Source organism: Vespa velutina, chromosome 9 (assembly GCF_912470025.1).
Source record: "Vespa velutina chromosome 9, iVesVel2.1, whole genome shotgun sequence".
NCBI lineage: Eukaryota > Metazoa > Arthropoda > Insecta > Hymenoptera > Vespidae > Vespa > Vespa velutina.
Window position 1 is genome coordinate 1,700,170 of NC_062196.1, and position 17,699 is coordinate 1,717,868.

The following is a 17,699-nucleotide window of genomic DNA, read 5'->3' on the forward strand; positions in this document are numbered from 1 at the left end:
CATCGCGTTCTTTATCGCTAGTCGAACTACTATATTAAGGAATTCCGATCTCTTGATTGTATGAAAGGAATATCGATTATTATTCCATTGACCTACATATTTCAGAGTAAAATCACTATACTTTATTCCAAAGAAATGTTTGAAAACGTTCAAAATTCTGTAAGGTGAAAGTTCGTCAAGAAAAATAATTTGGACTGATTTAATTAAAAAATGATAAGAAATATTAAGTAATTATTTCATTAAAAGATAATTGTATTTACTAAAAAATAATGAAAACAATTTCTTGCTGTTTGATCGCTATCAACTTATAATTAAAGAGATCTTTATCTATGTATAATTGTATTTTATTGTTCTCTAGTTACATCTATCTTTCTTCTGAATAATAGTTTCAATGAATCGATTCTATTAAAATTAAGCACGCTTTCCTCCGGAAAGTTTCTTTCCTCTTTGTTTCATATACTAACGCTATTTGATTTGTCAATGTACGATATGGCACGAATAATAATTTGAACTATTGATCGTCGTTTCAATATGCGTTACTATTGTCAAACGAAAACTTTATAGTCTTGAACTTATTCTTTCGTTGTTTCTTATGTTATCCGTTCGACGTTTTTTATGTCATCGAATTTGTACGAAAATGAATTAAATATTTGATACTTTATTTTCTATACTCTTTTTTTTTTTTTACTAAATATTGTAAGAAAAGATAATTTGTTTTTTTTTTTTATTATTATTTTCATCTCACTTCATTGATTTCTTCGTCGGCGTAAAAGATAATATTCAATATTTTATTTTAGCATTGTTGTAACAAACGATATGATAATGAACGACCACCATTCGAGAATATTCCACTTTAAATCAAAGCTTTTCATCAAAAATGAATCCCTTAACGGCCATCCCTTTTCTTACCGTATGTTTTCGATGGAACCTACGAGAATCTTTCTAAGATCTTGAAAGTGGAAGAAAACAAGGATTGAGAGACAATCGTCTTCCGGGAGTCATTTTATTGTACTACTTTTCTTCGATACAAGAAAAGCGAAAAAGGCAGGAAGATAAAGAGAGAGAAAGTGGGAGAAAGAGAAAAAAAGAGAAAGAGAAAGAGAAAGAGAAAAACAGTGAGAGCAAGCATGAAGTTGAGAAAGTAGTGGTAGCGTTAGAAAAAGAAAAGAGGGCTTAAATTCCAACTTGAGGATCGAAAGTTTGACCGCCTTTTAACTCTCTCTGGAAAAGAATCCTTTAACGATGAGTTCGTGAGATAGAAACAAAGAAAGAAATAAAGAGAGGGACAGAACAAAAAAAAAAGAAGAAAAGAATAATTCTTTCATTTATATTTATATTTTTACTAGAAAATTTATTTATATAATGTTTTTTCGTATATTTCTATAATATATCATGCAAAACAAAAAGAAAAAAAATAATTTAACGAGATATGTAGATGGCACGAATTCAAGTTATTTCTTAAAATTATTCTTACGAAAAGTCGAGGAAAACGAATAATGACTAATTAGTAGGCCTGTAAAAAGCCAATGAAACGAGACGGTTTTAAATCGCGAAGGGTCTAATTGATCATAATTGGAATTAGCTATTCACAGAAAGTGCGAACAATAGGAAACAACGGGAAAAAATTGCAACGTGCCTTCTATTTCCGTCTGACCTTAATTAACGTAATACATATATTCATGTCAACATTCTACTACCATTGCCACTTTACTACCAGTCGATACTTTGGGCTAATGAGTACGTGGTTTTCAGCATTGATACAAAGTGCCATCTCCTCTGATACAATCCACCTTCTTTCTCTTCTTCTCTCTCTCTCTCTCTCTCTCTCTCTCTTTCTCTCTCTCATCTGTATATCTTGGATAAAGATTATATCGCTTTTGTTGTATTTTTTCATTATTTTTTTTAAGTACATACTTGTTCATCTTTTATCAAGAACTTATTGCCGAATAAACAAATATGAATTTATTGATTTGTAATTTAAGGAAACTATGTCGGCGAATTAGGTTGATATTTCTCGAGAAAATTGAGAAATTTTAATAAAAGAAAAACAAGGTAGATAAGAAAGATGAAAGACGCATAAAGAGAATATGGAAGATTATTGATCGAATCTATGAGAATGAGAGAGAAAGAGAAAGAGAAAGAGAAAGAGAGAGCTTGCTTGGCGATCTTTCGTTTATCTCTTGATCTCCTCTTTCTCTGATCGCTAAACCGAAGTCCTCAGGCGCTTATCGGCGGCATTTAGACGAAGGGTCGACGTAGGGTCAACTGATGCTTCTCGTTTTCTCTTTTCTTCTCGCAAACAATTAGTCACGCATGCTTTTTTGTCCTTTTTATCTCAAAGAAAATATAGCCGGTAATATGACCGATGAAAAAATTCATTGATCGAGGTAAATGACAAGAAAAAAGATTTTTATATGGAATAGATTTTCATAACAAAATTTGAGAATTAAATTTAATATTATTCGCTATTGCAAACAACAATTATTTGCGAAACGTTAATTTTTCAATAATTTCTTTATTTAAATTAGAATTTTCTCACTTTTTTCTAATGAACGGTATTTTGAAAATAATTTACTATAAGAGATCATTATCTTTGTAATATTTTAGGAGAGTCCTTTTGATATAACGGGTTAGTCAAAAATAAAAGTTGTTAACTGTTTTTCGGTCTAGGTAGAATTCGTCGCTTTGCAAGCATGAACAAGATGGAATGGATGTGAGATGCGGGTGAATTGGAGCGGCATCGTTAGTTACAATCGGTAACAAAGCGATTGTTCATAAACGCAATGGCAAGCAACATGGGCGCTCGGTGGAGCTTTCGCGATTACAACGAAAAAAATTAAGGTCGATTAACTCAATTTTCGAAATAGTACTGTTCGCATTGAGAGAATTTTTTTTAAAACAAAATCGAAAATGAAATGATTCATTTAAAATATGTCTTTTGTGAGTAACTATGTACATGTCTTTGCAATTAAATCTTTGATAATTATCAAGTTAAAATTATAACATGATGCTTCTTAAACTTCACATATTTTCATAGAGTTCTTGAAAAAATTAAAAAGAAGTTGTACATAAAAAAGTTAGTGGTAAGTTAATTAACAAGTTTTTCTTAAAGAAATTTCGTAGCTTTACGACATTTTAACTCATCTTAATTAATGAACGTTTTGTCATTTAGCTTCTTTAATTGCTCCTTGACATCGAAATGCATATTCCCCTGACAGTACGTTCCAATTATTTTTCTTTTTTCTTTTTTCTTTTTGCAAGAACTAAGTTATTATTATTTATTTCATTATACTGGACCGACTTTTAATTATTAATCATTCGCCGAATTTAATAGAGAGAAAGAACGAATGAAAAAATGGTGAAATTAATTATATTTGATGAGTGAATGTGAAATAAAAATATATCCAACGTTCTACTCCAATCGCATCTGCAATTCCCTAGATTAGTTATTATTTGTATTAGATTAGATATCACTAAACGTTGCACTAACTATTTTTATTTCTCATTTCTTATAATTGATATTATTACGCATTTTACGAGCTCTTTCGTGTTAGTCTACGGTATTTTGTACCAAAAATTTTCGATGACCTTTAAGAAAATAAATAATTCAAGTAAATCTGCCTATAAATTTCATTGCAATCAGGATAACGAATTTAATTAATTTTTTTTAGTTAATTTACAAAAAATTTCATGTCGACTTTCACGAATCCGTAAATCTGAAGTGTGAAATAAAAATCGATAATATGCAATTTTAATGAGTTTTAACGGTTTAAAAATATGTGCAAAAACGTTGGTGCCATAGTTCTCGATAATAATCGTCATCCTTTCGTTATCGCAATAAAATGTATTTTCTGTCTCACGATTATTAACGGAGGATTGATTTTTATTGATCGAACAGGGATACTAACGAAATTATTAAATTAAAAAATTATTCGTATAATGACACTCTTGAAAACAGTTTCTCAATTTAATATAACAAAAATAAACCTATTTTTCGACTGATCGTAAGTTCACAAATTAATCGTCTATTTATTTAACGAATGAATTATATAAGAATGAATTCTTTTAATTACGAATTAATCATGAACTTTTGACACAGCAGTTGGAATATATACTAGGAATAGAAAAATAATTCGATCGATTTTTGTAGACGCTTTTAAAAAACATAGTATCGTCTGCAAACTTCGAAGACAATACACTCGTATATCCTTTGATTCATTTAGCATAAATGGGTGATACTACCTGACTGCGTTGACACACGATCGATTCCTTTCACTCATCTTCCTTTCTTTCTTCCTCACTCATTTACTTTCTTTCTCTTTCATTCTCTATCTCTCTTTCGTTCTCTCTCTCCCCCTCCTTTCTCTCTTTCTCTCTCTCTCTCTCTCTCTCTCTTTCTCTCTCTTTCTCTTTTTCTCTCGATGGAACCTTTTAATGGAGCTAAAAGCGAGCGGTGAATGTCAAGCGTATGTACACTCGCATAGCGAATCATTCTTCTTCCGTAAGAGGATTGTCCAGACAGGACGTAGGATTTGTCCGATAAAGAGCGAAAAAGCAGATAAAGGGTTCTGAAATTGGAACAATCTCTATCTTTCTCTCTCTCTCTCTCTTTCTCTCCTTCTCTCCATCATTTTTTTCTTCTTTTTGTCTTCCGATCTCGTACTTGACCCTAAAATCATCCCCGATCGACCATCCAATCGTTCGAACCGTTTCATCGACTTTATTCACGGCTCGATATTCAATGCAAGAAGCGTTTAATGAAAGTAGATTGTGCCCTTTAAGGAACAATACCACTATTCTTTCCTTTTCCATCTTGGTCTTCTACAATTAATCGTGGTACATCTTTTGGTGTTGAATTCAAATACGATAAAAAATAACAGGACGCATAATATACATATCTTTCTTTTATTCATTATTATTGTATGTTGTATGATTTGCATAAATAATATACATTTACAATATAGATTTATAATAATTATAAGGTTTTGATAAAATTATAGATATAATAAAAACTGACTATATTAAGATTAAGAGGTCTTTACAAAATATTTACCTTAATAGATGTGTGTGTGTGTGTATATATACATATTTAAAATCACATGTGAATCTAATAAGTTTATTTTCTCTTGTTTTTGTACATCGTAACATAAAGAATGTAAGCTCAATACTTCTTCATTGTAATAGAATACGTTTAGGTTTTTAAAATATTCATCCTAAAACAAATGAATTCAGTGACCCACAATAAGGTGTCATGTCGAGGGCACGACTTATTACCTCTTGAACGGTGGATGTCCCATGCAGCTGCACTCAACGTGATAAATTAGTACGTCGTACTCATCACCTTAACGTATGGTTTGATTTCTAACGAGCGAAACTTCGATACGAGACGTCGGTACTATTAATGTCTAGCTATGTATATTAGCTATCATCGAATATGCATACCTATCTATGAGTATATATATATACTCAATATATGCTCAATATATGCTCAATATATATTCAATACTTATATAAATATATATATATATATATATATATATATATATATATATATATATTTATTGTATGTGTGTATGTAGTACTTCTACCTGCTTATACATTGAAAACTTTATCGTTATCCACCGATATCTTTTCATTATCAAGAATAATAATTTATCATAAGTTATGATGCAAATTTTCAAAAGAAAATGAATTGTAAATTTGAAAATTAAATTTATCTCATTTTATCTAGGAAATTTCGTTCTAGTATTTTATAGAATATAGGGAATTTAAAAGTTGGTTTTATGTTACAAAAGATAGGATAAACCCCAGTCACGATTTCATTCTTTTACGTACCGAAATGTAGAATATTCTATCATTTATTGTATTACGTATTCGTGACACATTGGTTGAAATTCTCGCTGGCTAAACTTTACGCTATATATCAAATTATATACTTTTATCATCATTCTATAAATTATTTCCTTCGTAATTTCGAAAGATAATTTTTAGCATATCGTTCGTTCATTTAATTGGCATGAAAATAACATAGTTACAAGGTATTTGTTATAATTAACGTAAAATTATAGGTAACGATAAGTGACCTTAACGATTTTTGTCTTGCGAAAAGGAGCAACCTAACAATTAGCGTGATACACGATCTAACATTTTGTCACAACATTCTCTCTCCTATCTCAGTTTTCTAACGTGAATCGACTTTTAGACCTTAAGGTTACGCCTAATAAGATACAGGGCTTACTAGCCAACATTCCTTTACGAGGAATCTAACCGCGAATAGATTAGTTAGTTTCTTCGTTTGACAATTAATAATTTACCGTCTACACGTTGTACGTATGCCGGGAACTAAATATTCTTCTTAAATGCAATTAATGTGTCCCCAATTTTCTCGGTAAAAAATTCAATTCTACCTATTTTTTACTTGTCTAACTTCTTTTTTCTTTCTTTCTTTCTTTTTTTTTTTTATTTTTTAATTTTCAAGCATGCATTTTCGTACGATAGAAAGAAAAAAAGAATAGGTTACGTGGTAACATTTTCTTGACGAATTGCCTCCATATTTTTTGCAGGGAAATAAAATTCTTACGAACTTTATTTAATTTTTGTTCTACGAACATTCTCTATTTTTTTCTCTTTCTTTCTTTCTTTCTTTTTTTTTTTTTTTTAATTCAACATATTGAGAACATCAAGATATTTAAATGTTAGATGCTTTTAATATTTCTAATGAAATACTATAGTCGATTAAAGGGATGTGTTACAATAAGCACACGGAGAGAACCGGACAACTATAGATCGAACGGGAAATTGATTCTCGATTAATTAAATTTCTCGATGAACGTGATTTTATGCTGATGAAAACGTACATATGTATTTTCTTTTTTTCTTTCTTTCTTTCTTTTTTTTTCTTGATATATAGATCCATCGGTCGTAAATTATTTAATAACGATTTCAAATATAATTTTAGATCGATGTAATTTCAAGAAAAATATAGTCATTTTAATCTTCCTTGAATCTTAATGATTCAAGAAGTAGGGTTAATATTCTTTATAAAGTTAAGAGATAAAGAAAACGTAGAAGCTATTTATTTCGTCCGAAGTTTCTTTTGAAATCTTTCCCTCACTTTCGAGTCCCTTCGCTTTTGGCCTTCGTAGAAACGTAACAATATAAGTGACCAAAGAAACAACTCGTGTGGTTAGCTCCTGTGAAATATAAAGGTATCGTGGGTCCTATTGTATCTCGAATTACTTCTTCGAGAATTTAAATTGTCCCCTGGACGATGATACCTTGAAAACTCCTGAAAAAGGGAATTCATGTATCATCGCATTTGTCAAAGTTCTTCAAATAAATTTCATTTGTACTATTCATATTTCATGTTATACTTACGTAATAAATGATCTTTTGTATAATAAATATTCTTCTCTCTCTCTCTCTCTCTCTCTCTCTCTCTCTCTCTCTCTCTCTTTCTATTTCTCTACTTGCAGGATTATTTATATCATCTAAGATATAATAACTATTTTTTATTAATGAATTATCTAAGAAAGAAAGAAAAAAATCTTGTTTTTTAAATTCTACTGTTACCTTCTACGTTCCAGCGACGAAACAGAGTAACCGGAAATTCGTCTGGTAGATGAATTTCCGTCGAAAAAATACCATCGAATTGGTCCTATCTTTCATGACAATGGCTCGTATCGTCTGTTTCATAGCTCCTCTTAGGTCGATGCTACGAGCTAGCGGCAAACACTCTTTAACGAAACGAGAGTTCATCCATAGTGCTAGCAAGCGAATTTAGTTGTCTTTCCTCGACGAGAATGACGACGAAGACGACGTTGAGAGACGTTCTCGATTGCCACTGGATGACGTCTTTCAGTTTCCTCTTTCTCTTTGAAAACTTCGCCCAGTACATTTCTACCACTATGTCAGCTTTTATTTTCCAGTAGAATGGGAAAGGTTTCTCTTTTACCGGATAATTTAGAAAGGCGCGAACTCCATGCCAACGTGGCCTTTATTGACTCCTTTTATCTCCGATTTAAAAAGCTTTACTTTGGTACAGGTATCTGAATATATGCATATCATTATATGTGTATGTATTTAATGTGAACCACGAAAATTCGTAATTACAAGTAAAATATTCAAATAGGTATTATACAATCAACTTATGGTTTAGTAAATTTAGTCAATTATGTGTGATAATCTAAAATGTTATGAAGGCAATCAATAACGAAAATTGACGGACAGGACCAATTTCTTTTGACTATATTACATAAATTTATCACGTATATAAATTAATTAAAATTAAAAAATATGGACTAGACTAAACACTTAAATTAAATTAGTTACATTAGTTAAATTAAATTTAAATATGTGATATGATTCACGCGAAATATGTACATCACGTTTGAATTTCGATCTTCCTGTTCAATTTTAATTCGATAATTAAATTGTAATCATAATAATTTGTATTTTAAATTCTACATTTTTATGATGATATATCTTAATTTTTTAAATTTTCATCTTCGAATAAACGACATATTATTTCTTTAAATAAATTATTTCGAAATATTGTAATATCAGATAATTGGATATATTTCAATTATGCCATTATCGAAATAATCCATAATTGTAATTGCAATTTTTTAAATTACCGCAATTTGTAGATATGTATATTTGTAGATATAACTAATTAATATTCATTAGATTTAACTAATTTAAGTTATTTTTTATTACAGCGTACCTGTGGCAGAATGTAAGTCAGATAGCAGAGGAGGAAAAGGTCAAGGAGGTCGACCAGCTCCTCTTTTACGATCGAGGACTTTACCTGCAATAGTTACACCAGTAAATATACTTCAAGCTCAGATCGATGCTCAATACAACTGTAAGTATCTAATACCATACAAAAGTTTAAATTTATATCGATGCTAAATACAATAGGATGATAGTATAAACAAAACATTAGACATTAGTCTAAAAAGCGAGTAACGATCCAATCAATGAATAGCCATTATTCAATGGCTAATTAATCAATGAAAACCTATCGTTTTTTATTTTTATGAAAACCACACGAACCATCAAAGTCCACCATAGGATTTGAAATCGACCATTAAAGCACTTTAACGTTATTTGTAAAATATAACTGTAGCGGTAATAAAATTTGAATTTAAAGGATTTATTTGAGATCGTATTTCATAGGATTTACCTGTGCAGTTTTTTTCCTGTGAAACTAGAATGATACGTTCTGTGAGTATATAAATATCATATAAATGTGAGTCGAAAAGTATTTTATTAAAAAGTCATATACATTTGGTATACAATTTAAAATACGTTTAAGTTACGTTTTCTCGTAAGTATCAAAATGGTTATAATTTATACAGTATCAACTACTTGGAAGGAACATTTGGAGATTCGTACTTAATTAATATTTCGATTGCAAATTTATAAAACAGGATTAAAAGACCAAAGTGTTAGCAAAGTTTGGCGGGAAATAATTGAAATACTATACCATTCGTTCGTTCAATGTTAACGAATATGTTTCGTTCATTCATTCGATTTCAGCATCGACGACGGGCGTATCGATCACGCCACCCACCACGGATAATGCAATCTCTGCAAAACGTGGAAGTACCACACCACACTCTACCAAACTCCTTACTCCAAGGATATCTTTCACAGACGATACGATAGGTAACAACCAATCAGAGTTGCTTTTCAATTCTAAAGTTACATCCCGATTCATAAGGCTTTGATAGCTTTCATTATGTTTACTCGAAGGAGAAATTACGATCTTTATTCTTGGTAATTCTCTTAACGAAGGAATGAAATTGCCATTTATTTATAAATGCTTAATTAATTTCGCTGATATGTCGAAATAGAAAGAAGTCTTTTTATCGTTCATTATCTTGATCAAAGTTTAGTATCAAAATAATAATTATTTCGTATACCTAAATGAAATTTTCATATTTAATTAAGATCAGTTATTAAAATAACCGTTCGTTAATAAATTGGTAATGTAATGATAGTTCTAAAAACTTTTTACAATAATCTTTGTTTTAGAGTTTAATTTTTATTTTTATATTTAAACGAATAAACATATAATAAACATAGTTTACTTTTAATTACAACATTGATTTATTAATTTTCAATTTATTACTTGAAAATTGATTTATTAAATATTTTGAAATTATATAAAGAATTTGAAAGGATACTTGCAAACGTAATTTTTCTAAAATATCAGAAAATTTCGGTTACTTTGAATAGTATCCCCGATTTTAATCTTCCTTCCAGAACGTCGTGTTTCCGACACTGGTCCTGGAAGCAGAGAATTCCCGAAGGAACACTCGACAAGAAGCGGTAGATTGAGCACCTCTAGTATTGGTGGTTCGCAACCTTTGACCAGGCTCGCCAGGCTTTTGAATCAAAGGCCAAGTTTCACGCCGAGCGATGAAATCCCACGTCGTCTCTCTTGGGAAAGGTATTAAACGACGTATACATACCTATGTATATACACACTCATATGTATATGTGAGTAACATATTAGTTCAAAATGTTTCCTGTGTTCTGTAAAATGACATCATTTTATTCAGTCAAATAGTCTGAAAATAAGATGATATTTTGAATAAATTTAGAAAAAAAGTTAAAATTATAAATTTAATGCGTCATTACAAAACTTTGACAAAGATTTCATTAGGATAATTAATATTAAAGAAATCGATATTTCACCGACAATTTAGAGTAATTCGTTCAAAAATCGTAACTGATTTCATAATTAAGAGTTTTCTATTATTTACAGGTTATATAAAAATCGATTATATTTGTAAAATGTATAAATTCGATTTTCATAATAGAATTCGATTTTAAACATGTAGATGTCAATTTTTATTATGAATTTTAGGAAAAATGATAAATTAAGTTAATACTTTTATAAAATGGTATAGTTTCTTTATTCGCTTGGTATATTTCGTGTTTTTTTTTTTTTTTTTTTTTTTTTTAGTAATCGAATCTATTATTTCTCTCTCTCTCTCTTTCTCTCTCTCTCTCTCTCTCTCTCTCTCTCTTTCTCTCTCTCTCTCACTCAATATTTTCGTGCTTGTTTTAATTCGAATATTTTGCAAGCTTCTCCACTCATCCAATGTTAACAAATAAACGTCGATTTGGCGTAAGTTAATGAAGAGAGAGACTGTTTTCGCCATGCTATCTAATTTTTTGGATAGTCGATACCTTTGGATAATCGAAATGCGTTTTATCGGCACGTCTCAACATTGAGAGTGACGATATCCGTAAGATGATATCTTGAAGAAGAGCTGTCAGTGACACGTGAGCTAATATTTAAAGACTATATCGATTTATTTTTTAAGTAGTCTACTACAACTTAGTGATAGAACTTGGATTTATGCTCGCTAGAGCTTTGACACGAATTCGAAATTTCAAAAAAATTCAATTATTCGCTAGTAATTTCGCACATTTTAGTCATGATCGATTTTTCGATCTATAGTACCTTTCAACGTAGCAAAGCGTATACTATAAAATAGACTGCCTTCGACAGGATATTTCAGAAAGGATGAATGGAGTATTGCGCATCGACGAATTCGAAGGTTTTTTTTTTTAGTTCGACCTGGATTTTGAATAAATGAATTATTGTTATACTTGGATTGCTTCTAGCATTTCAATTATTATAACTTCGGAATAGACCAAATAATAAACAAGAAGTAGTAATTATTTTCTTTGGAAAGTTTGTTTTCTTGAAAAGTCTATTAACTGGGGACGACGAGTAAACTCGCCACGAATATTTCAAGTCCACTCTGACAAAAGAATAAATAATTCTTTTTACTGAAGTAAAAAGAAAGAATATATATATAATAATTAATATATAAATTGATATATATATATATATATATATATCAATTTATTATTTTACGATCTATTAATTTATTAAAAAATCTTTGGCACCCTCCTAAGCATCTTATATGTAATTCAAATAAATTTCATATATCCGTGTTAGTCGATCGAAAATTCTCCCCGGTTATTTTATAGGTGGATAATACTTCAAAAATAAATATTAGTAGAATACGAGGAAGAAATAATATTGAGATGGAAAAATCGCAGTGGCGTAATATTCAATGAAGAAAGAAAAACAAAGCTATTCAACTCACGAGGAATATTTTTTTTTATATAAATTCGATGGAAAATAAATTTTTTTTTTAATTTTATAATACCGTATTATATAATACGGTATTATAAAACGGTATTAAATTTTATTCTTTACTCATATATGATAGACCAAAGTTCAAACACATATTTTTCCTTCTCTCTCTCTCTCTCTCTCTCTCTCTCTCTCTCTTTCTCTCTCTCTTTCCCTTCCTCTCTCTTTCTCTCTTTTTTTCTTTCTTTTTCATCTGTTTCTCTCCTCATTTATTCTTATATTCTAATTACCATTGTATTTACGTAATTCCGTTGTTTCACGTAGATCAAATCGATGTAACTAGAACAGCACTCTCGTCGATTTAATCACGAGCTAAACGACGTTTTTTACGGCGACGATCCGATGGATTTACGTCGAAATTCGAACAATCGATGCAAAGGTTACGTATTGGGATATGTAAAAAGAGTAAAGTGAAATAGGAATGGAGTAACAAGCGTATGTGTTGTAAAGAGAAAGAAAAATACCTGACGTGTCATTTGTCAAGAGTTGGATTGAGAGAGACGAAAAATATTGGAACGATCTGATGCAGGATGTCTTGTTCGAGTTATTTCTCTTTTTTCTTTCTTTTTTTTTTTATGATTCCTTGGAGTTCAGGAACAAGAGGAGGAAAGCTTTTATCCAGGCAAAACGATCCGCGAAACACGGAAAAGTTCAATTTTCAAAATGGATACGTGAAAATGAATGAAAAATGATAAATTAATAGGAAGATTCAAAACGAAAGAGAATGCGGGAGAGATGAAAATTCAGTCTCAAACGTATTTCAAAATGATTTTTTTTTTTTAATCTCCTTTGCCCTTTTTTACAATCGATTTTGTTTATAAAAACATTAAAGAAATTCGTTAATGAGAGACTCGTTTTTAGCTATTAATTTTGAAACGGTTGAATTTCTTTACATTGGAAAAAAAAAAATTACTTAATGCTTGATTTGTTTGTTTCTATAGAACTTGAGGCAAATAGTATGTGATGTTTATTTTGTTCGTTAGCATTCATTCAATTTTTTTTCGATGATTTTATCTCGTTCAATAAAATTGTAGTATAAAAGAAAAAAATAGTTAGTTAACGTACGATTATCGTATAGTAATACGAATCATTCTATTTCGTAATAAAAGTCAAAACACATCTAAATAGTTTTAGAGAAATAACGAAAATTTCAAAGCAAATCACATTGTAATGAAATCAACGTTAAGGATTGAACATTTAGGATAAAATAATCTTTGATCTTATTTAACTCAATTAAATATCATCAGGATAATTATATCGCAGCAGTTTGATGCGCGAGACGTTGCTTTAAGAAAATTATTCAAGAGAGGGATGATAATTAGTAAGTTTTTTTCTATATTAGGATTTATTAATAAGTTTTTTGTCTGTAATACGATTTGCTTATCTTGGTGAACGAGAGAAACGCGAGAAGATATTATTTCTCTCTTGGAAAGGAATTCGATAGATAAGAAAAAGAAAAATAAAATTGAAGAAGACGAAAACGACCAAGAGAGAAATAAAAGAAAAAGAAGAGGGAAGAAACACGCGAGGTCTTCTAAGACATAAAGAATTCTCTTTCTGTCACGTTTATCAGCCAGGAACAAGGACGATCGTTTTACTTTCGAAAGAAATATAGTGTCACTTTGAAAAGAATTACGTTGAGAGTTGAGTCAAACATAGTTGACTCAAATATACGACTATGTCAATTACGATTGTTAACTATTACCTTGTTGAACTTTATTTTTTAATACTCATTACCACTTCTTATGAGAGAAAGACATAGAAAAAAAGAGAATAAAAATAAAGAAACGTTACTTTTCGTATGACGAATACAAAGAAAATTTTATATTTTTGTTGGAAGATATACTCGAACGATAGTGAGACGAGTTATGATACTCCTAATCGTTGCTACATGGTTGACACATTTCGAAATCGTTTGTCTATCTCTCTCATCTATCTCGTTATATAACCTACCAAAATTAGCATAACCGTTTGGTATATCCCGCCTACATGAAAATTATTAAAGTTTATGATGGTACTAACTTAACTTCAATTTTAAGAGAAAAAAAAATGATATAATCTTTCATGTCTTACTTCTTCATTCATATCTTTATTTCTTTGTGTATATGAATTCATAAAGAGAATTTTATTTCTCGATAAGGATTCACCGACAGCCCTTTAAAATCTTTCCTAAACATATCCCTTCGTAGAATCAATACGGTTTTGTAAAAGGATTATTTCCGCGTATTTCGAAGTTTGTATTAAGAGAGTTCGTATTTTCTCTTTCCTTCTTCTTTTTTTTTCTTTTTTATTTATTAACTTTCATAACATAATTTAAATAATACTCTTCCAATTAATAGAAATAATTTTGTAAACGAACAAATATTTCCAAATATAAAATAAATTAATCTAATTAATAATATTATTTTATAAATATTAGTAGAATCTCATATTACTGACAAATTTATTAATAGCAAAATAAAGTACTGAAATTAAATGAGAAATATCGTAATATAAAATAGCTAAATCTTAACTTCAGACAAAATATCTATGATGATAGTTGTAAAGCCTGTTGTACGTCATTAATTCATTTCTAAAATATGACTTATCAAATATCTCGAAAATTAATATAATATTTTCTATATAACGATTTTCATCACAAATGAAGATGAACTTAGTAACATCTCTGTATTTTAATAAACTCTTATGGGAGGTCATAGAGAAGAAAGTAAAAAAAAAGAAAAATAAAGTGTAAAGGTCGGTGATATACATGTCTGGAATATCTTCCATCCGCTCATAATACTAATATCTTCATTATTTGTATCTCTACACCGTCAGCAGTATTAAATTCTTTCGAAGCAGGGTTTAAGGTTCGAAGTTACCCACATATACCTGTATACATATATGCGATAATATATATAGAACATAAATCGCAAAAAAAAATTATGGCTATCATCTAAAATGGAAGGGAACAAAAATGTGTGGAGTCTTCTCTAGACAATTTATTTCTCGAAAAATGGCAAGAAATGACGCGTTTTCGAAAGCTATATACGTGGAGACCTGTTATTTGTCTTTTTCGGCAATTGACGAAATATTTCCTCTTCGATCTTGTCTGATTAAATCGACGTAGATATTTTTTCCTCCGGTTTTCTTAAGAATAAGGGTTGTTCTAATGACTTTTTTTTTCATAGAAGAAGACATTTTACGAGACAGAATATTCATTGTATGTATCTTTATACATACGTGATTATTCATAAAGGAAAATAGAAAAATCTTGTAATAACGTACCTGATAGTGACGAAAGTTAATTAAAAGAGAACTTCAAGTCGTTAGCTTATAACAGGAATAACAGAATTTGATTGATGCACAATTATAACTTGTAAATTGATTTTCAGTCCAGTATTTCAAAGAAAAAAAAAAAGAAAAGAAAAGAAAAGAAAAAAAAAGGAGAAAATTAATTGTAGTTCATTTTGATGCTGTATTTGAGCTTGAAATAGTTAAAATAAAATCCGATATTCTTTGGAATCGTATGTAAATCTATGAGAAAGGAAAAAGTTAGATTAATATCAAAGTTCAAAGATAATTAATTAGTTGGCCCGTTCAAACGGGATTCATCTTTATAATATTAAACGAAACATGGATAAAAGAAAAGAAAAAAGAAAAAGGACGAGAGAGAGAAGATACTTGGTGCGATAGGTCAACGAAAAAAATGGGAGTAACAATTTCTTATTTTGATTCGTTTCGATCGACACAGACGAGACTGCAGTACGACGGGTTCGTGTCTACCTAGAAGCAGTTCCATCGACAGTGTCGCTGAATGGGGCTTGACAGGGGGAGTTGGGACCGTCAGTAGCAGTAACGGATTTGGTGGTGCCAGTAACTATGGGGTTTTTGTTGAACAACCACCATCGAGAAGAAGTCCAAGTCCGTTGTTAGGTACCAGAAGTGACAGGCTCAGTTTGGTATCACCAAATATTGGTAGACGAGTTAAAGGTCATCGGGCTGTCGTAGGTGAGTTTTCAAATTATAATTAACTATTTTATATTTTATATTATTCATCGACTCTCTACAATTTTAATAACAAAATCATATTGAAATCATATTGAAATTAATCATCGTGATAGGAAATTAATATAACACTAATTTTGAAGATAAATATTAATTGTTATTGTTTTGTGAAAATTTGAAACCGATTTAATAGGTAGATATTCAAAGCGTGATTTATATATATATATATATATATATATACTACATAAATAAATAAATATATATATATATACATATATATATAGAATATTATAAATCTTTAAGTGTATATATATAATATATTCACTTAAAGATTTATAATAGCAATCAAAGTAATGTCGATTTTCATAAATGCATTTAAACGATAATCGATGGGAATAAATTTAATTGATTTAATTGACTTGAAAATCAATACGTTTTTGTATACGATCGTTTATTAATACTTTAAAACGCATCACTTTTTTTACCCACAGCTATTATGTTCTGATTTTAATGTATCATCATTTTAACGATTAAACGTGCGATTATTTAGATCGACTTAATCTCAATTTTTAATGCATAGTAATTTATCAGTCATTCCTTTATTCTCATGAAAAATTATTGATTACACCTACATATTATCATGATAATTTTCATGATAAAATAATTATATGATAATTAATAAGCAACTATGACCTACATTCTATCTTATAAGATTATTTTCATATCGTATTAAAGTAGTCTTAAATTTCTATTAGCTCGAAAATGATGATTTGATTGAAAGAGTTTTATTGCTTTCACAATTTAGAACAATTTTGTTCAATTAGATGATAGGAAAATACTACCTACTACCTACGTTCTACAATATAATATATTAAAAATAAGTTTAAATATGTCATAGATTCGTATAAACGAGTCGATCTATTAAATTTGTTTCGAAAGTGAATCGAAAATAAATTTAAATTATCCATACATATTGATGTATCTATGCACTGATATATGCATTGAAACTCTGTTTTTAATAAAACGATGACCGATTGTTTTCATGACCGATAATTGCTAGTATGTCACGATACGATTAATAAAGACGGCTGTATATCTGTCTATCTATGTATACCTGTGGTTTATGCTTGAGAATATATCTGATGAAAACACGTGTCGAAGTTTCCAGAGTAATTAATGCGATGATATCAAGAAGAACGTATTTTGTGGAATTTGAAATAAGACCTTCGCTCACGAGTTCGATATTGTTCAAAGTCGTTTTCTCATTTTAATGGCTTCCACCGTCCACTGCCATCCATCTTTATCTATGATGAATGAACGAGAAACAGTGTAATATAAAACGAGACGATAATTTTCTCCCTAAGTAATCTTAATCCGACTTCTTGTTTTATAATTCAGAAGTCTTATAGTAGTTGTATTCGATGAAATTTTAAAGACAACGTTCATTTCATCATCAGAAATTATTTATCGTTATTGATTTATTTTTTTTATTTTCGTTATTTAAGATTCCTTAAGTAAAAAACGT

General features: G+C 29.7%; 1 protein-coding gene across 4 annotated transcripts in view; it reads left to right on the forward strand.

Moving 5' to 3' along the window:
• The window catches only part of LOC124951582, a 95,316-nt gene that overhangs the window by 42,536 nt on the left and 35,081 nt on the right, over positions 1–17,699 (forward strand). For 3 of the 4 annotated variants that reach the window (XM_047500189.1, XM_047500191.1, XM_047500190.1), the window contains 4 exons: positions 8,721–8,866; positions 9,544–9,672; positions 10,273–10,459; positions 15,921–16,177. In XM_047500189.1, coding sequence (XP_047356145.1) covers positions 8,721–8,866; positions 9,544–9,672; positions 10,273–10,459; positions 15,921–16,177 — 719 coding nt within the window. The remainder of the gene's footprint in view (positions 1–8,720; positions 8,867–9,543; positions 9,673–10,272; positions 10,460–15,920; positions 16,178–17,699) is intronic. The other variant, XM_047500193.1, reaches the window with a different exon arrangement.